Source organism: Microtus pennsylvanicus, chromosome 12 (genome assembly GCF_037038515.1).
Source record: "Microtus pennsylvanicus isolate mMicPen1 chromosome 12, mMicPen1.hap1, whole genome shotgun sequence".
Taxonomy (NCBI): Eukaryota; Metazoa; Chordata; class Mammalia; order Rodentia; family Cricetidae; genus Microtus; species Microtus pennsylvanicus.
Genome location: NC_134590.1, coordinates 90019360 through 90040634, shown reverse-complemented (window position 1 = coordinate 90040634; position 21275 = coordinate 90019360). Strand labels below are relative to the sequence as shown.

The following is a 21275-nucleotide window of genomic DNA, read 5'->3' as shown; positions in this document are numbered from 1 at the left end:
GTCCATGTGTGTTATAGGTACAGTCTAAACCTGTAAGGGATGAAGGGCTGTCTATCCTTGCTGGAAAATCCCTTTGGGTGGTTGTATGCCCTCTGGAAGTAGGGATTTTAGTTCAAAACTGAGCCCCGCATCTCTTAACTGGTTTGGGGAGGAAAAGCTGCCATGGGTTTTACCTTAGACTTTCTATGAAGTCTCAATTAAAACCCAGCACAGACCCACAGAACCTTTCAAGGAAGCCATTTGTATTGTAGTAGAGAAACAGAGAAAAAAAAAAGTCACAAAACAGTCTACCTGAAATGAGTTCATTTCATGAGCAATAAATATACTCTAAAAGAATTCTGTTTTGATACATATTGGCTCTGCAGAAGAATGGAAGTCGGAGGCCATTCTCTATGAGTATGAAAGTTTTGAAGGAAGAAAGATCAGTACTCAGGCTCTACAGCTAAGTAAAGCTTTGGCTGGCAGAGAAGATCATCTGGAAGGGAGATGATTTAACAGTACTCCAAGACCAAGACACGGCCTGATGCCCATTCAAATCCCAGAATCCACACCAACAGGCAAGACACGGTGCCCAACATCTCGAGGCTACTCACTGTTGTCAGCCTTTCCAGGGCAGAGAATCTCTCGTCCCAGGTTGCTGCAGACTTTTCAAATGCCTCGTGGCGCTTGATCAGTTTCTCCACTTCATCCACACTCTGGCCAATTTCGCGGCTGGATAGGTATGGTTCCTGTCCGAGCAGCCAAGCCTCAGCCACACTGGCATCTCTTGAGAACTGATGAACCTCCAAAACTGCACAGGGAGCCAAGAGTGAGTGTGGATCTCAGGGTCACATGACAGCACTACCCTAAGTACAGCTAGCTCATCATCTATGCAACCAAAATGCCATCAAACGTAAATTCAGTGAGCCACCCAGGCATCCTGTATGCTGCCGTAAGACACATTACTAACGATGGGGGTAATTTTAATTGAGTTTTGATTTAACCACACATACACATACACACACACACACACACACACACACAAACACTACTATTTTAACATGTAATCACCACAAAATACTGTTGTCTTTTAACTTTTATCCATTTGCCAAGCATAAATACAAGCTAAATAGTAAGACTATTTCCATTTCCCAAGCACCTTGTGTAGACAGTGGCTCTCAAGTGGACTGTCCAGGCCTAGAATGTGTTCTGGTCACAGGGCCCTAATTCTAAGAGATAAAACTGCAGGGCTCCACAGAACACACAGCCTGCATGTGTAGGGCTATAGGGTGGAGTGGGCGCCCACAGAGCAGCGTGTATTGACAATTATATTAGTACAGTTTTCTCTGGGGAGATTGAGAGGGTGGATCGCTAAAGAAGGGAAGAGGCAGGGTTCTTTCCAAATGCTGTTCCTCTACGTGAAGAAAAAGTTCTCCTCCCACTGCAGTTACGAGGAAGGGGGTGGATTAGAACCGGCTTAACAGAAGGGCCAACACCGGTCTCTACGCAACCCACTCAGCCAGTCAGGTAAGGGCTGTGGACAGCTGTCAGGGTACAGAGCAAGCTGGCCTCGTTTGGACATTGTGATGGATGCCCCCCAACATGTCAACTGAGAAGGAACTAGGAAACTGTCAATTCTTCAAGGTGGGTTCCATGCAAGTCATCACTGTAAACCCAGATGACAGCTTGGTATCCAATTCACAGCAGTTTATGATACAGGTTTTGCTACACAAAATGAAGCTTCCCCAGACTTCTTACAACCAGCAAATAAAATCCTCCATAACAGAATGGCCCCAAATATGATGCTCCTTTTAATGTTCAATCAACCATGAGGTGCTATTCTTAAATTTTAAATCCAGTGAGGGCTCACAGTTCCAGGCAAACTGTGGTTACACGCACACACTTACACATGCACACTCATAGAGATAGAAAGATAGATAGATAGAATGTTTATTTTTAATATTTATTTTATTTTTTGTTTTTTGAGACAGAGTCTCTCTACACAGCCCTGTCTGTTCTTAGAACTTGCTAGGTAGAGTAGGTTGGCCTTGAACACACAGAGAACCATATGCTTCTTTCTACCTTCCCAGTGCTGGGATTACATGCATATACACTATATATTAAATTTATATACACCATAAATTAAAGATTTACTTATTTATTATATATACAGTGTTCTGCCAGAAGAGGGCACCAGATTGTATACATCTATAGATGGTTGTAAGCTACCATGTGGTTGCTGGGAATTGAACTCAGGACCTTTGGAATAGCAGCTCTTTACCTCTGAGCTATCTCTCCAGCCCCACCCTGTATATCTGTATTATTTGTGTATGTTCATTTGAGCACAGGCGCCCACAGAAGTCAAAGATGTTAGATGCTCTGGGGCTGGAGCTATCCTGGGTATGAGTCTCTGAAATGGGTGCCGGGAACCGAATCAGGTTCTCTGGGAGGGTAGTAAGTGTTCTCAACCACTGAACCATCTCTTCATTCACCCTCACTAGCCAGCGAGCAATAACAGATGCAGAGAGAAACATTTAAAACCTTGAAATCATTAATGTAATAATAGTACAGCAAGGAAAAACCAAAAAACTGCATGCTTTCCATAGATACCCAGAAGAGCAGAAAGGTAAGTGAAGTGTGTATGTCCTTACTCAGTCTTAGCCACTCCCATCGGTCTTCCCACTTGTCAATCATTTCTTTTCTTTTTTCCGTCAACTGCAGTAACTTTTCCTTGATCTGCAGAAAAACAAGGGCCTTAGTAAAACACTGCAATCTTCGGTCTTTCCCCTCGATGGTCACTTTGTACAAGAACATTTATTTTCCCCCAAGCTAAGAAGCATCAGCTTGAGTGTATCTTTTATGTCTTGGCTGCGGCGAGAACACTGCTGCCTTTCCAGAGGGTGGGAGCTCTGTCTGAAGCCGACTGTGGTGAGGGAGCACACTATACTTGGCCTCACTGGACTGCGGGGCTCCTGGAAACTCCCATTCTGAAGAGAAGGACAATAATACTGGCAAAGCCTTGGCTTCTGAGAGACTCCGTTCCTGTGAAGGATGCTACGTAAGGGATGCCACCATCCTAACCAGAACCTGCGACCATCCGTCAAGGAGGCCAAATACAACACAGGTGGAGCCACAACACTGCCCGCTGACGAGCTCACTGGCTGCTGTTACACCTGGCAACGGTGCCCGCTGACAACAGTGCCCGCCGGCAACAGTGCCCGCCGACAACAATGCCCGCCGGCAACAGTGCCCGCTGACAACACTGCCCGCTGACGAGCTCACTGGCTGCTGTTACACCTGGGATCCTCAAAAATGATCTCTGGCTAAACAATTACCGACTTGGGGCCTACAGTTTCATGTAACAGTCACTCTAGGCAGACAGAGTAAGTTTCAAAATTATGCAGAGGAGTGCATTTATTGCACGTGTGCAGTAGACCCTGTTGAAGTAGGTCCTGCAGCAACATAACTACACAGAATAAAAATATTATAAGAAACTCTAACTACATCGAGCACATGGACTTGACTCTTGCCATTCCTTAATACTGTACAATGATTTACCCTGGGTTAGATTTTAGATGGGATCCAGAGATGTTTTGAAGTTATGAATAAATCTTATTTCACATAAGGTATCTAACCACCCATGGGTTCTACTTTCCCAGAGGTCCTGGAACCAATCCCTGGAGATTCTGAGAGACAATGACAGACATGATGCAAAATAAAATAATTTTCTACCCTAACACCGGCCGAGTTCATCCTACCTCCTCAGAAGCATAGTGTTTCCTTGCCAGCAGGGATTTCCCAAGTTCAATGCAAGTTGTGAAACTGTCATTGCGAGCATCAATTTCAGCTTTGATACCTTGATGATTATTCATTAACAGTTCAACAGAGGACACATCCCTGGAAGAAAGAAACATCTTCTTCAAGACACCAAGCTTTAAGACACAATCAGAAGGAAACCGACAGCCTAACTGTCCTTTTAGGGCTGATTCACAGCCCTCGCTCAGGCCTAGTCACTGGGACAAAGTTCAGTGATGCTTAACTCAGAACCAGCTAGCTCAAAGGCAGGCATCTTTAGGTGCATACAAGAAAGCCACCGCCTTTCCGTTCATATCTTTACCTTCAAACACAGTGCAGGTAGACACTCCTTCAAGAACGCACAAAGGCAGTTAGCTGTAACAAAGAACAGCTGATAGCTGATGTCTTCAAGAATAAGAACTACAAAGCCAGATGTGGAAGGAAGTACACACCTATAATTCTAGCACTTGGGAGGCTGAAAACAGGAGAATTTTAGATTTGAGGCCATAGAGTGAGACCCTATCTCAACAAAGCAAAGCAAAGCAGAAGAGAAGAAAAGCAGCAGGCTTGGTGATGTGTACCTGTAATTCCAGAGGTACAGACAGGAGTTCAAAGCCAGCTGAGTTAGTACAGTTAGCACGTAGCTGAGGTACAGTCTCAAAAAAAAATAATAATAATAAAACAAATTTTAAAAATTTAAGCCTAGCGCACCAGCTACTTGGGAGGCTGGTGCAGAAGGAATGCAGTCCAAGACCTAACCATTCAGTGAGAGTTTGTTTCAGAAAGGTTGGGGGGTGGGGGTATAGACACAGGAAGATAGCAGCTGGGATGCAGTTCAACAGTAGAGTGCTTTCTCAGCATGCATAGGCCCCAGTTCAATGGCCAGCAGTGCGCATGTGTAGATGAGCCGCGGGACCTTCTCATGGGTCAAAAATCAATAGAGCCTGGCCAAGGACACAGCTGCTTCTTAAGACATAAATAAGCTTCCCTGGTCACGCACTTTCCTCCTCTGTCAGCAGGAGCTGGCCAGGGTGGACTGTTGGTTATGTAGGCTCTTACTCTGTCCATCTATAAACTCCATTGCTTCGAATGAAAGCAATCTAAAGGGAAGACACAAATCATTTCACCACACTTTTGAAACATAAGTCAGGGGTCAACGACACCTTTGTAATACATATGGAAACAAACAGTGACTTTTTAATATAACAAAGACACAGAAAAACAACTTGAAAAAGCCTGAGTGGGAAGGCCTGGGTGGGTGTGCAACAGGAGGTGTGAGGGTGAGAACCTAGGAGAGGTGAACTTCACCCTCGGCTCCTTGTTCCCTAGCAACGGGGTATGGTGGACAACTGCAGAAAGGAGGCTCCTTTCTGGACACCCTCACCTCAAAGGCTGGGAGCCTTACCGTGGTTTCTCCTGGGCCTCGATCTGCCGGATGACATCTTCCATCCAGAGCATGAGGTCCCGGACCATGCTGAAGAAGCGGAACTTGTCTCCTGTGTCCACCAGCCGCACCCTGCGGCCCTCACAAGCATCCAGCAGGGACTTCCAGGCTTCTAGGACCTCATTCTCACGTTTCTGGATGTCGTCAGCCTTGTCCCCTGCGTAGGCTGCCTGGAGGCGGGCTGCGTCCTCCTGCAGCTGCTTCACCTGGGAAGTTCCAGGGGAGAAAAACCAGGTTTCACGACTGTGGCCTATCACCCACTCCTGTTCCTTACCTACTGCTCCACATACACAGGAATGGGGAGAGCATCAGTTTGGGGCCTGTGCCCCTTTCAAAGCTCTTGTTTCACTGAGTACAGCCAAGCCATGAAACGTCAAACCTACAGAGCTATGCTATTAAGTACTGTTCAAATAATAAACCCAATGAAATGCTACAGGAACAGAGAGCTGAGGTACCCTGGAACATAGACACTGTTGGTGGGGACACATGTAGATATATTCCAAGACAGAAATACCTTGACTGGCTGGGTGTGGTGGCACATATCTATAATCCCCAAACTTGAGGTAGAGGCAGGAGGATCAAGAACTCAAGGTTATCCTCAGCTATATAGTCAATTCCAAGCCAGCCTGGGCTACATAAAACCCTAATTTAAAAAAAAAAAAGGGGGGGAGGAGCTGACAGATGGTTCAGCATTTGTCATAAAAGCCTGATGACTTTGAGCTTTAACACCCAACTCCACACAACAGGAGGACTGACTACAGCGCTGTCACCTGACCTACACATACACAACTCCACACAACAGGAGGACTGACTACAGCGCTGTCACCTGACCTACACATACACAACTCCACACAACAGGAGGACTAATACAGCGCTGTCACCTGACCTACACATACCCAACTACACACAACAGGAGACTAACTACAGCGCTGTCACCTGACCTACACATACACAACTCCACACAACAGGAGGACTGACTACAGCGCTGTCACCTGACCTACACATACACAACTCCACACAACAGGAGGACTGACTACAGCGCTGTCACCTGACCTACACATACACAACTCCACACAACAGGAGGACTAACTACAGCGCTGTCACCTGACCTACACATACACAACTCCACACAACAGGAGGACTAACTACAGCGCTGTCACCTGACCTACACATACACAACTCCACACAACAGGAGGACTGACTACAGCGCTGTCACCTGACCTACACATACACAACTCCACACAACAGGAGGACTGACTACAGCGCTGTCACCTGACCTACACATACACAACTCCACACAACAGGAGGACTAACTACAGCGCTGTCACCTGACCTACACATACACAACTCCACACAACAGGAGGACTAACTACAGCGCTGTCACCTGACCTACACATACACAACTCCACACAACAGGAGGACTAACTACAGCGCTGTCACCTGACCTACACATACACAACTCCACACAACAGGAGGACTGACTACAGCGCTGTCACCTGACCTACACATACACAACTCCACACAACAGGAGGACTAACTACAGCGCTGTCACCTGACCTACACATACACAACTCCACACAACAGGAGGACTGACTACAGCGCTGTCACCTGACCTACACATACACAACTCCACACAACAGGAGGACTAACTACAGCGCTGTCACCTGACCTACACATACACAACTCCACACAACAGGAGGACTAACTACAGCGCTGTCACCTGACCTACACATACACAACTCCACACAACAGGAGGACTAACTACAGCGCTGTCACCTGACCTACACATACACAACTCCACACAACAGGAGGACTGACTACAGCGCTGTCACCTGACCTACACATACACAACTCCACACAACAGGAGGACTAACTACAGCGCTGTCACCTGACCTACACATACACAACTCCACACAACAGGAGGACTGACTACAGCGCTGTCACCTGACCTACACATACACAACTCCACACAACAGGAGGACTAACTACAGCGCTGTCACCTGACCTACACATACACAACTCCACACAACAGGAGGACTGACTACAGCGCTGTCACCTGACCTACACATACACAACTCCACACAACAGGAGGACTGACTACAGCGCTGTCACCTGACCTACACATACACAACTCCACACAACAGGAGGACTGACTACAGCGCTGTCACCTGACCTACACATACACAACTACACACAACAGGAGGACTAACTACAGCGCTGTCACCTGACCTACACATACACAACTCCACACAACAGGAGGACTGACTACAGCGCTGTCACCTGACCTACACATACACAACTACACACAACAGGAGACTAACTACAGCGCTGTCACCTGACCTACACATACACAACTACACACAACAGGAGGACTAACTACAGCGCTGTCACCTGACCTACACATACACAACTCCACACAACAGGAGGACTGACTACAGCGCTGTCACCTGACCTACACATACACAACTCCACACAACAGGAGGACTAACTACAGCGCTGTCACCTGACCTACACATACACAACTACACACAAGAGGAGGACTAACTACAGCGCTGTCACCTGACCTACACATACACAGCTGAGTGTAGTCTCCACAACACACAAAATAGTGTCGTAAAGGCATTAACGCTCCTTCTGTACCAAAGGGTGAAAAACAGGCTATCATTTTAAGATAATGATGGGAGTTTGCCATTATAAGAGAAATCAGTGACTATTTTATACTTTTCTTTCTTTCTTTTTGAGACACAGTTTCTTTATGTAGCTCTGGCTGTCCTGAAACTCACTATGTAACCAAGGTGGCTTCAAACTCAGAGACTCCCCCACCTCTGCCTCCCCGGTACTGGGACTAAATGTGCACACTACCACACCTAGCTAACCATCTTACACTCAGGTGTCCATTTTCATTATGTTGTACACGAAACACTTAACATGTTAGCAGTGTCATACATCGAGATATAAGTCTGACATTATCTGGTGAAAAAACTCTGTGACCAAAGTCTACAGACAATTAATAGTCCTGGGTGAGCCTATGGATGGCTATAAAAAAGTTTTTGGAAAAACGCCAGGTGAGGACCTTCCAGGGACAATGAGATGGGGACACCCAATGTTATTGGGATACGGTAGATTACTGACCCTTAATTGAACAAAAGGACTTTAAATGGTGCCAAGAATATGAAGTTTCTGAGAAAGGCACGCAGAACCTTCAGCTGGATTTGGTTTCTATGTTAGGAAGTCGTCTCCAAGACTGAATTACACTTAAGATATTTATCTCAGACCATCATGAGCAGGCTTATAGGAAATTATCATAATTTCTTATGCTTCTGGTTAGTTTTTTTTTATAGATTTCATCAATAAAAGGTGGGAGGAGCTAGCTAGCACAGTGAAAATTCACATGGCAATTAGCCACTCAAGACTGTCACTGCATCGACTGCTCCCATCCAGCGGCTCTGCTCTCGTGTGCAATGGAAACAGTGGTAGGTCAAGCTGGCAAGAGAGAACACAGCCAAACGAGACTAGGAGCCCGCGCCAAGGTGTCTGCTCTGCACTGCTTTGGTGGGTCAGTGCCTGCAGAGGGGGGGGGGGTCACACATCTTTTCTTGGCTCTAAAGAGCTTCCTCAGTGATGGGTGAGGTAGATGGAATCCCGCAGACGTGAGGGAGTTGGTTTTTGTCCTGTGGTTGTTTAGCCTCGCCACGCTTAAGAGGCAAAGGGGTTTAATAAAAAACCAGAAAGCACGCTCACCATCTCTCAAGTCTCCTGTAGTTCTACAGTAAAGAGGTCCCATCCCCCCAACCCCAAGACAGAGTTTCCCTGTGCAGCTTTGAAGTCTGTCCTGGAACTCGCTCTGTAGACCAGGCTGGCCTGAAACTCAGAGATCCGCCTGTAATTAGTTCCATAAATGTAGAGAAGGACTGTCTCTAGGCATCTCATCCTTAGTGTTCATTATATAACCCTGACGGGGACACATTCTCAGACGTTACTGTCGGGCTTCTGTTTACAAGGCAACTTAACCCTCAAAGCATCAGGGAACCAAAGCATAGGGAGGTAAATTAATTCACAGCCACAGAAAACGGCGGAGCTCAGAATCTAAACAGAGGTCAGAAGATAACGGCAGTCAAGAGGATCCTTCTACAGAACAAGCCCTAAGTACTGAGGCATGGTAAGGCTGATGGTACTCAACTGAGCTCACCAGGGCCAAACCTGGGTCTTCACTGGTGGGGATGTGGGTTAAGTGTTTACTGGAACATAGCCTCTGCCCATTCAGGTTGCTTGTCCTAAGACAGCAGCACGGCATCCATGACCAACACACACAGCATCACCACAGTCAAAACTATATGCTATCTGGCCTCCTGCTGACCCTGCACGAGTCTGTTTGCTCTGAACTCCAGACCCGCTCTGGATTTAAAACTTAAACAAAACTGGCTTCTTCTCTAGAACAACATTTTTCAACTGCAAGATCTCAGACTAATCAGGAGGCTCCAAAGACTAACGAGACGGTGACACCAGAGACTCAGCGCTACGCTGTTCACTTTGTCAACACCCTTGGAGCAAGTTAATACAGTGCTAGGGCTAAAAGGCCAGGTGTGTTAAAATGTCCAGTCTCTACTAGAAAGGAGATCCAAGGAGAAGACAAGGGATGTTGGGGGGTAGGGATGAGGAGAAAGTATGGAATACATGTGACAAGAAAGAACAAGAGGGGTCCATCTGAGGAAAGGAAGCAAAGCAGGGTCAGGGAACAATGAATGAAAGTGGGGCAGTAGGGAGAAGGGAATGATGGAAATAAATATAAAAACACCTATTTATCAAAATGCCATGAGATTTATCGCTGTATGCTAACCTAAACAATTAATAAAAGTAATCAATGCAGAAAGATAGACTTCCATTATCGAAATAAAAAAGTACAGCTTTCTTTCTTGTGATGGTTGGAAAACAAAAAAGTTACTATTTTCAGTGATTCTGATGGTCACATAAACATAAGAGAAACTTGTGTTGCGGCCTCTTGCCCATGTATACGTGTGCATCTATCTAATTTAAACACTAGCATTTCATCTAACATTACTACTAACAAGTAGAAGTTCAGGATTATACAGATTGCAAAGCTTCCGTATGTGGGGAGCATGCATGTGTACACGCATGTTTAACTAGAGTGATCATTTTAGCTGCGTTCTGAAGAGCCTCGAGATACAGAGAGGCTGGTGACGCATAAAGACGCGCTGGGCAGCCCCACCCACCTGCGTGCCCAGAGCCTGGATGTCGTGCTCAAAGGTCGTGTGCATTCTCTGTAAGGTCTCCACAGTGTTCTGATCTCTTCCAAGCTCCTCGGGGAGTTTCTTGTGTTTGTCCTGGATGCGGCCAAAGATCTCCTTGGCATCATGGTAGAACTTATGCAGTTCGTAGGAGGCAGCGAGAATCTGTGTTCTCGTGTCAATGAGCTCCAGGAGGTCAGCCCAGGCTTCATTGAGACCGTCTTTCCACTCAGCAATGGTGGCAGCATCTGAGTGTCCAGAGTTGATGAGGTCATCTGCCATATGATTGACTGTATCCACGCGCTCCTGCCCAATGTTCCCGGTGTCTCGAGCAAATTCTCGGAACCGTTCTTGTAACATCTGGAATGGGAGTGCACATAAAGAAACCACTGAGACCCCTGCTTTCCCACCCCATCACGAGTGCTGCTGGAAAGAACTTTCAAGGGAGAGACACAGTTGATACGCAAGCCCCAAGAAGCACAGATCTCTACTGCAGAACCCATCTGGTCTCTTGTGGAGAGGTAATCCAACCCACGACAAAGTCACCTGACAAAAGCAACGACCCCCGGTGTGAGTCTAGGCCTCACATTCAGTACGGCCTTCTACACCACCACCCACTGCATATACCGCTGACTCTCCCCAAAGTACTTGCCGTGACATGCTCATAGTCCTGTCCCAACTCATGTGACCCTGCGACCACTTCCCTCTCAGCAATCCACTGTTCCAGGTCGTCGACCTCCCTATTGAGCTGGAAGAGCCTGTGCCTCTCGTCAAGTTTTCCTCTCCTTTCTTCAGCAAGGTCCTTCAGGCCGGCATACAGCTTATCCACTTTTGACTGCCGCATGCTAATACGCTCGCTGAAAGAGAGAAGTAAGCAGTGAAGGAAGGACTTCTAATATCTTCTTCCGGGGCAAAATCAGTGAGCGAAGATAATGTGTTACATCAAATTTCTCTGAAGAAGCTTCTGTTTAACCTATTTTGTCTAAAAAGTAAAGCTCTGGATGACCTCCATTTCAAATGCTGTTGAGTGGCTAGGGGCTGACCTGTGGGCAGTAATGGAGGCCGAAGGCCACCGTGTATGACTGCATTGCTGGCTCTGCGGTCTCAATTTTTTTAACTACTAAAAATTAATGCAAATGCTGGAACTATCATCCATTGCTATCCACCAGGTTCTTTTTTGGGCTGTGTGTTCCTCCCTGCTGGCAGAGCTGGCTCTGGCTGCTCCTGCTTCCTTGGCCACAAGTATAGCAGGAGAACAGGTCCCACTCCCTTGAATTCCTCACCAGAATTACATCTCGGAATGGAAGATCAGGAAGGAGGACTCGCTGCTGCCTGCTCTTTCTCGGGAATGAGATACGAACACTGACAGACTTCATGTACCTTTCCCAACCTGCCTGGTGGTGGATAAACAAACACACCAAGCCAGTTCCTTTCCTTTCTTAGTTCTAAGGGGCGGTTCCTGAGAAGGCCTGACAGGACTGCTTGCTTCTCTTCAAATGGACACAGCAGCCTAGTGAACGAAAGAATGCACACCCTCACTTGTTTCCTCTGGTTTCCTGGGCAACCACTGTGCAAAAGTTAGGAAGTGCTACCATTTTGCTACCGCTTTGTTTTTCCGAGAGCCATTTCATGCACAGGTTTAGGTATTCTTGTCTCTAAGCACTCTTAAATCACCGCTCTCTCAGACTGACATTTTTCTTCTTTAAGACAAGGTCTCATGTAATCCTGGCTAGCCTATAACTGGCCTATGTAAACCAGGCTGGCTTTGAACTCAGATCTAACTGCCTCTGCTTCCTGAATTCTGGCATTACAGGCATGCAGCATCACACTTGGCTTAAACTGGATAACTTTTTCAACCCAAGTATGTCCTTCATCACCTCTATCTGTAGGTCAACATATACTTATGACTTACTCTTTCAACTGGGTCTTGGCCAACATGAGATATTTAACCCACGAGAGCAACTTGTCAGTGTAACAATGTACCTTTCTTATGCGTCCTAAGCTCGAGTCAATGACCACTACTGTATGATGAATGGCAAGTTAGTAAGACTCCTTCACTGAAGATCAACAGCATGCCCGGCCTCACTCTTCAGGTGTCACTCACCTTTCGGGATGGCTGTCAGCCACCAGGCCCCGGCTAGTCTTGGAGAGCTGGTGTACTGTCTCTGCATAGTCCTCAACAGCTTGTTCCAAAATCTGATGCTTTTTCAACATGGAGACAGCACTCTGCTCATCCTGCAAAGAAACAGACTGTCAAAACCATGGCCAGACACTCTGCCTGGGGTGATAAGTTAGCTGCAGGGTGGGGTGGGGCAAGAGGAAGTATCATCAGAAAGGAAAAACCAGTATGATAAGGCCATGAACACTGACACATTTGAAATCATTACGGGGGACTAAAGGGGGCTTCTGCAAAGGGGAACATGTAGTGTGACCCCCAAGACTCCTCTAAGGTAAAGGGGGGATTAATCAAGTCTAATGTATCTTAGCTAGCTAACCGCCCCACACCTGTCAAGTGTGTCCATGACAGTATTCTACAATCTTAATGTGCTTTAAAATGGTCTCAAAACCACTGTATGTTAGGTAGCCTGGGTGGTACTACAAATTATTTGAGGAGACGTTTGCTATAAAAGTAAATGGGCCAGGCCTGGTGGAACACGCCTGCAGTCCCTACACTTGGGAGGCAGAGGCAGGTGCATCTCTGTGAGTTCAAGGCCAGCTCAGCCATGGCTACACAGTGAAGCCTTATTTCAAACAAAAAGATTAAAAAGAAAAAAGATAGCCAGAACCTACTTGTAATCAGCCCATGGCATGAGTGTGAAGCATGTCTCGCTACGTATTAAGTTCTAGGCCTTCGTGTTTCACACACTTTTGTACCAGACTTGAAGGGAACAACAGTCAGATTTCTGAGGCCTCTCTTCACTTCTTAGCCTCCAGAGGCAGCAGGTGAGATGTGTCACACTCATGCAGCTAACAGGCACGAGCAGGACCCTCTCCTGGGAGTTGGGAGGCTTCTCTCACCTTGGCCTTTTCCTCGGACATCATGTACAGCTCCTGTTCACTCATCCAAGCCTCGGCTTCAGCTGCATCAAAGTAGTACTGCTGGGCTTTGTGTGCCTCCTCGAGCCGTCTATGGCGTTTCTCGGTCTCCTCAATGAGAAGCCCCCACAGTTGCTTCAGGTCGGCGAGTCTCTGCCTGATAGCCTCAGCATTGAGGCTGCTGCTATCTGTGATGATGTTTTGACTCCTCTCAAAGATATCATCAATACGAGGCTGGTGTCCTTGGATTTCTTTCTGGAGGGTCTATGCAGAAGAGGCAGAAACAGTTTTGCTAAATGGCCGTGGCCTGATACTTATTAGATCCCACAAACCATCAAAGCCCCCTCATTGCCTCCATAGTATAATTCAGTCATTTTTTACCAGACACAGCCGGCCCAGGTAGAAAGGCCTACCTGGTTTTTCTTTATCAACAGCTGCACAGTTTGAAGGTTATGGCCATGATCTGTGGACGTGGCCAAAGGCATCCTCTCACCAACCCACAGCTGGAAAGAATTAAAAGTAAGCAGTGGTCACAACCATGTGGAAACACAGACTGCCCAAGCCAGAGCACAAGGAGGGTGAGGGGGAAGCAGAGAGGAAGGACCCAGCCTTCCTTCAAAGGGCTGCCAGGGCATACAGCTGCTTCCTCTTAGATGAGGAGGGGTTAGTCTTCGGACTTACTTCGTTCTTGGTGTTGGACACACTGCGAACTAGTTTAAGTCCTATTCTAGTGGCACTGAGATTCTGGAATATCTTTAGAACGCCAGAAAGAAGAGCACTGCATTTGCATGTGTGTGTGTGTGGGGGGGCAGATCAACAGAACATGGAGGATGGGCTATGAGGGTGCAGTTCATTGACGTGGGCCTAGGTAGTATCAGAGAAGCAAAGGTGAGCTTCGGGCCAGCCGAGGGCTACTCACGATCTCGTCCTCCACATCCCTGTTGAATTGGTGGATCTCTTTGGAGGCTAACAGATTGTGCTTCCTCTCATTCAAGGGCTCCAGGAGCTCCATGAACTTGGTCTGCACGGTGAGGCGCTTGCTGTCCACCTCATCAGTGCTCTTCCCCTCCTGGCTCAGTGCCTGCGCTTGGCTCTGGAGCTCCTCGATCTCCTTCTTCCGCACTTCCATCTGATTCTCCAGCATCTAAGGGAGCAAGAACTGCATCAGAGCCAGAGCCAGCACACACTCCGTCTGGGGCTTTATTCTGGGCACTGGCTAAAGCCTAAGGCTGAACGGAAGAATAAACTTACACAGCAGAGAGGGCAAAGAAGAGAACCCCAGGGAGTGCTCCAGATCCCCAGCTCATGTCTAAAGCTAATGTTTAAAGCTGACTTACAGCTTGATGGGACATTAAAATCTAATCAGGAACTCAGGGGAAAGAAAGGCAGGGAGAAAGTGCTACTGAGGCCTACACAGAAGTCTGCTTCTCTATTAAAAAGGAGAACATTCTTGAGGTTCTCACTCTTTTTGGCTAGCAAATGTTATCATTTCTTCAACCCAGAGCTCTGCCTAGAATCATGCTAGGTAATGAGGGAACACAACAGCCGTGCACTGATGGAACTGAACAGGAGTGACCCAGGAGGACTCGCTGAGGAGACCACAGGACGTCACATGCCAGGGAACTGGCACTGGAGGCTCACTGTGACTGTCCAGGGAAGAGGCGGCAGTCACAACTAAACACCACCTGTCTAACTCCACCAGTGCACAGTATTCCCAAGAGCAAGCCATGGAGCAAAAGGGCAAATGCCCCTTTGGATGAAGGTACCAGGCTCAGCACTCAGCTAAGACTGTCTTGTCAGTGACCGCTTCCAAGTAAAAATGCCAGGTCTCACTGGCCTGGAGCTGACCCATTAGGCTGGACTAGCTGGTCTGTTTCTGCCTCCCTGGCACTGAGACTACATGCACAATCCTTAGGCTTATAAGGCAAACAACTTTCCTGACTGAGCTATCTTTTCAAACCGCACCACTGATCCAGGTTATGTTTCTGTACCAATTGCATGTGGAAGCCAGAAGACAGTGCCGGATCCCCTGACTGTGAGCCACCATGTGGGTGCTGGGAATTGAACCCAGGTCCTCTGGAAGAGCTCTTCATAGCTCTTCATAGCTGAGCTCTCCAGTCCCTGATAATATACTTCTAAAAACACAACCGTTTTCTCATTAATTCAGGGTAAATTCATCTGCCTTAAGAATCACCTACCACAATATAAAAAAAAAAACCTTTCATTTCCTTTACCATCTACCAAGTAGACAGTGAACAATTCAGAGTAGAGAGCAGACAGTTCCTTCTGTTCAACCACCATCTATTTCAGACATTATACAAAAGGACAAATACGGTTATTCTCATGACAGCACTCATCAGTAAGATCTACAAAGAAGTATCCCCATGCACAGACACTCAAAATTTTACTAATTAGTCTTTCCAGTTGACTCTGGAAAGGCCACCACTGTCACGACAAGCAGTGCTCTGGGAGGTTAAGCCCTTCTCATGGAAGAGGGATGGCAGGGAATCCTGATAAATAAGGATGAAGATGGAAGCCATGAACCAGGCAGAGCTCAGGGAGACAGCTGTCTTGTCCACTTGCCTGTTGCTTTTTCAGCAGAATATTGACGCTGGTAAGGTCTTTGCCATAGTCGTCAGACTGGATCTGGCTCTCCAGGCCATGGAGCCATTTGTCTAAGTCTGCACAGCTCTGTGTGAAAAGCTCAGCCTTATTTGCATCGAAGAGCCGCTGGGCCTTGGTCTGGGTGGTGGATTCAAGGACTTCCCACATTTTATGTAAACCAGTGAGTTTCTCCCTCACCACAGCTTCTGTTTCTGGCTTCTCTGAAATGAGCTGCATTCCTTCCTAGAGAACACAAACCAATGAGGTTAAAAAAAATTTTTTGCAAGAGAATAAATGTCACTGTGAAGACACAAAAACCAATCCTTGAGACATTTCTTCCCCCTACTTCCCATGTTTACCCATGAAGTTACTGCTGGGTAAAACCAACAATGGTCTTGTGTACATACTCTATGTTTCTGGAATGTCAACAATGAGTGTTGCATGCTCTAACAGTTTCAACTGGGGCAACAGGAAGGACATTTAGTGTTAGTAACCTACAACTTCACGATCCAAAGACCACACAGAACACATTATTAACTCTTACGACTCCCACAGTGAACGGAAAGGAGACTTAAGAAACACACACTTCTATAACACTGTACAGATTCTCCCTATGTAAATACAGGTATTATCACAGTTAGTGCCTAGTGTACAGCAGACACACACACACACACAGACACACAGCATTTAAAAATTTATGCAATAGTCTCTCATAAAGCATAAAGTTGCCACAAAGCAACACAGGTATATGGCCAATGACAGTGAGGAACGACTCACGGTCTGTCACTAAGACAAACCAGGTCCCATGTTGGGTCTCTGCTTCACTCCCTGCTGGGGGACTTAAGTCAGAAACCATAGGTGGAAGCGAGGCATTGCTACCGGCTGTGTAACTTTTGTAAATGATGACATATGGCTCTAAAAGTACCCTAAATAAAAGGAATTCACTTCCTCTTCTCCCGCTCCCCTGAAGTTTATGCCTTCCTCCTTACCAAGGCCACAATGTAGAATGAGAGGGGGGAAAGGTCTGACCTAACTATTGAACCCACCTTCTCAATTTTGTCAAGCCATTCTTTGTTGGATGCAAGTTCTGCCATAAATGCTTGATGCTTTAACCATTTACTGTGCAGGTTTCTGGCTTCATCGTAAGACATGTCCTGGGCGGTCAGCATCTTCTCATTGATCCAGAGGGACAGCTACGGCGGAACAGCAAGAAGGTTTTAGAAACCGTCATCAGAGTTAGTCTTTTATCCTACTTAGAAGGGATTACTTTGGGGACTACATATTTCCATGTTAACAGACAACCAAATATTTTACTTTGCATCTCTGACCCATCTTGTACCCAAATTTGATCCAGATGGTAAAGTTAACATTAAACCCCCAAACACAAAAGCTCCAAAGCAGCTTTTAAACTCGATGGCGCTTTTGGTCGGCTTTCCCTACAAGGCTGTGCTTGCAGCTCTGCTCTGAATGGCTGAAAACACAGTGTCTTCCTCTCCCAGACACCTGTGACAGCTATAACATGTTAATCGCGACTGCCTTTTAACTCGTTTGACAATCACGCATTTTAAAGCAACCCACACTGCTGGGTAGTAGTGGCACACACCTTTAATCCTAGCACAGAGGGCGGATCTCTATGAATTTGAAGCTAGCCTGGGCTATAGAGCAAGTTCCAGGACAGCCAGAGCTACACAGAGAAACCATGTCTCAAAAATCCAAAACCAAACCAAACCAAATCAAACAAAAAACCCAACCTACAAACCTGCTTGTTTATCTCTCGTTCCTACCCGCCATGGGGGCACGTGTGGAAATGTCAAAGAACATAAACATCTCGCTCACTGTGGAGCGAAGGCAACCACAACACCCTGCTTCATCTCTGACAACTCTAAAGCACCTTCACCTCTTTTTCTATAGCCTCTAGCTCTCTAAGGAACTTTCCGTTCGGACCAACAACATTTCATGGAACTTGATTATGAGATAACCACATATACTTGAAAGTAAATTCTTGAGAGCAGCACAAAGCTTGCCAGCTGCTGACAGACAGAAGAGGCTTGTGATGGGAGTTGGTCAAACACCTGGTCCTGACCCATATCAGGTTTTTATCCCAAGTTAGCCCCTGCTTGGTCCTGCTCGCCCACTAGTGGTCAGGCCAGAGATACACAAAGGAATCACGAGTGTCTGAAGGAAGCATCTCGTTTCACTTGGGAAACAGTGAACAACTTACTTTTAAAGCAGTCACTGTTCACTGTGAGCCTGCACCTGAACACCATGGTTCCGTTTCCCAAGGTCTACAAATGGCACATGAGATCAAAAAATCCCTTACAGTATCAGTGTTCCCAGAGCTTTCCATTCACACCCTGGAGGCTGCTGGGGAGCCTTCCACAGCAGCAGATCTGTTCTTTATAAAAGGCCAAGGAGGACAGAGCAGGTCACAAGAGAGCTGCTGGCTATGAGAATGGATGAAAACTCTGGTACTGGTTCCACCTCTCACACTGCTCATCACGAAGGGAAACCAGAGGCGGGCGAGGTTCAAAATGAATCCTTTATAACCGCAGATCATCGATCAGTCACGTAACAATAGAAACAGTACACTTTTTACTTTAAAAAATTTAACTAGTTCCCAACTATCTAAGTGGCTGAAATGTGAACTACTATGGCCATTCACGATAAACCAATGTGCTCATACATGTTCTACAGGTAAAGGATCACGCAGTATAGCACAATGCTGTGGGTCTATGGAGCTGGCCAGTCCTTCGTCAGCATTCTGAACTAAAGCTACAGTCATTATTGGGGGTCGTTCACAAAGGTTAGGTCAGAATATACTCATTCTCTGCAGATAAGAGCACTGTGCAGACAGAATAAAAATGCTTTAACCACTGAACAAGGCTCAGCACTGAACTCAGTCCTATTCCAGACATGTCCGCACTGCCTTCCTGGGAAAACAAAACAAAATCAACCCTGTACTTCAGAAAATAGGAAGTACACTGTAAGAGAGTAAGCCAGTCAGCCCCAGCTTTCAGATTATTTACTTTTTAGGACACCCCACTAAAACCACACTGTGTTCCTTATATACACGTCTCTCACATACGTATACATATGTAAGACACATACATAACATGTCCCTCACATTCATATATGAGGTGAGCAAGCCGGTCCCTGTTCTCACTAGTGAAATGGCTGACCCTGTGTTTATGAAAACAAAGGCAGTTTTCACAGTCTTGCCTCTTTTAGTCAGGGCACCCAGGAGAAAGGGAGTGTGGGGGAAAGAGGGGTGTTGGGTATAGAGGAGGCAACAAACCCCTGGATTCTCTGGACTCTGAACACAAAAAGCCAGTAATGGAGTCGAATTACACCTCTGGGTATAAATAACTATCATCATAAGATAGCCAAATGTAAAGCCGGTCTACAAACTCCATTCTCAGGAGACTGGCTAGAACTGGGTATATTTTAAATGAGGCAGAATGATGGACGTTTACAGTACAGGAATGCGTGGTGTGTGGCTCCCCCTCTCCACCCTGCTGGTCAATACACTTGTATATCCATAGAGAGTCTTGGAACCACCAAACCTGTCCTAAATTTTGTCACATGTTGACTATATCCAACATTCTAGCAGTCACTGTGACTGTGCCAACTTTAAGGACAATCACCAAGCAACGGCAAAACAAGGAACCTAAGAAACAGGGAGACTTGGTCCAGTGGTCACATAGAAACCTACAAATCATTTCCCAGATATAAGCAACAATAGGACTATAGCCCAATGTTCCCTGTGTATGGAGGAAAGTTGTGCAGGACCCCTTGGGCCGCCTAAAGGTCACTGGACTTCAACCACAGTCGCTGATTTACGGCAAGTGTGTGCAGTGTTGGGGGAGGGTGCACTATGACTCAGCGTTTCTTGTGAGCCACTGGGGAGGAGGAGTTTTCTATGTATGGCACCTGTGCCCAGGTGGCTAAAAACCGAAGTGCTGGGAACGCCAGCGGTGAACAAGTTTCCCTCGGGTTTCCCCAGGACACTCATTACTTGCTTTCTTTTCTCAGATTTAGCCTCAGCTTTACCACAGTTCCGCCAAGGGCAGGTTAACCCTTTAAAAGCAGAAGCAAGACTAGGACTAGGGCAGAGGCTCACACCTGTAATGGCAGAACCTGGGGAGGCCAGAGCAGTAGATAGCAGGCCAGTTTAAACTACAGTGTGTGACCATCTTGAATGAATGAATAAAAACCAAACCAATAAAGCAGGCTTAACAGAGCCCATCAACTCTCTCTGGCCAAAAGAACATAGTCTCAGGTGCTGTCTGTTCCAAGGGGCACACATTCCCAATATTCTCCTGCTCAGAGAGCCAAGTGTCCACAGCTCCCTTCAGAGCACAAGTCCTGTCTAGACGGTTATTTATGTCCACCTGCCACTCAGAAGAAGCATTCCTACCTAACATGGGTGCTTAAGCGGTCACAGTTTAGGGACTTCCCTTCCTAAGTCTCTGGACATGGGTACCCATTGTGACAAAAGATCTAACACGCCTGTTGCATTTCTTTGGACATACGGCCACATGTTCATAACAAGGTGCTTGTGGTGAGTTAGCTGTGTAATAGCACACAAGGTAATACTGCCCCTACCTCCGGCCCCCAGGTCCCTCCATTCCCTTGTGGATGTTATTTATCCTGTTTTGGGCTCCAAGGGAATTTATTCTAATAAACCAGAGAGGACTGAGTTTCACTGATAGTCTCTGGCAGACAGAGAAATGCGTTCGTGCATTCACATATGTGGAGTTCTCTACACGCGTTTACCCAGCTAACTTGCAGAGAGACTATATTTTCCTGGCCAATTTCAGTCCTCAAAGTTTGTTTATACATTTATCAGTGAAGAGTCACGCGATTAGCGCCACATGTTAAAACTTGGTCTTTGACAACCAGAGTACAACTTGTTTTAAAGTAACATTGCTTTAAAGGTCTTGAAGGAGTAAGAAATCTGGATGGCAGTTTTAAATTTTCTACTTTTTAAAACAGATTTATTTGTTTTTATTATAAGTTTATGGGTGTGTGCCTACATGTACACAGTGCAGCTTGTGCACGCAGAAGCCAAAGGGAGCGGTCAAATACCCAGGAGTTGGAACTTCAGGCAGTTCTGAGTCTAAAGGAACCTGGATCCTTTGGAAGAGCGAGCCAGTGCTCTTAACCACCAA

At 46.5% G+C, this 21275-nt stretch overlaps 1 protein-coding gene across 4 annotated transcripts in view; it reads right to left on the bottom strand.

Moving 5' to 3' along the window:
• Positions 1-21275, bottom strand: part of Sptbn1 (spectrin beta, non-erythrocytic 1) — a 168146-nt gene that overhangs the window by 9916 nt on the left and 136955 nt on the right. For all 4 annotated transcript variants that reach the window (XM_075942514.1, XM_075942515.1, XM_075942516.1 and 1 more), the window contains 12 exons: positions 17151-17297; positions 16084-16347; positions 14420-14644; positions 13914-14003; positions 13483-13764; positions 12569-12699; positions 11117-11321; positions 10450-10824; positions 5180-5424; positions 3738-3876; positions 2631-2715; positions 594-790 (listed from right to left, as the gene is read on the bottom strand). In XM_075942514.1, coding sequence (XP_075798629.1) covers positions 594-790; positions 2631-2715; positions 3738-3876; positions 5180-5424; positions 10450-10824; positions 11117-11321; positions 12569-12699; positions 13483-13764; positions 13914-14003; positions 14420-14644; positions 16084-16347; positions 17151-17297 — 2385 coding nt within the window. The remainder of the gene's footprint in view (positions 1-593; positions 791-2630; positions 2716-3737; positions 3877-5179; positions 5425-10449; positions 10825-11116; positions 11322-12568; positions 12700-13482; positions 13765-13913; positions 14004-14419; positions 14645-16083; positions 16348-17150; positions 17298-21275) is intronic.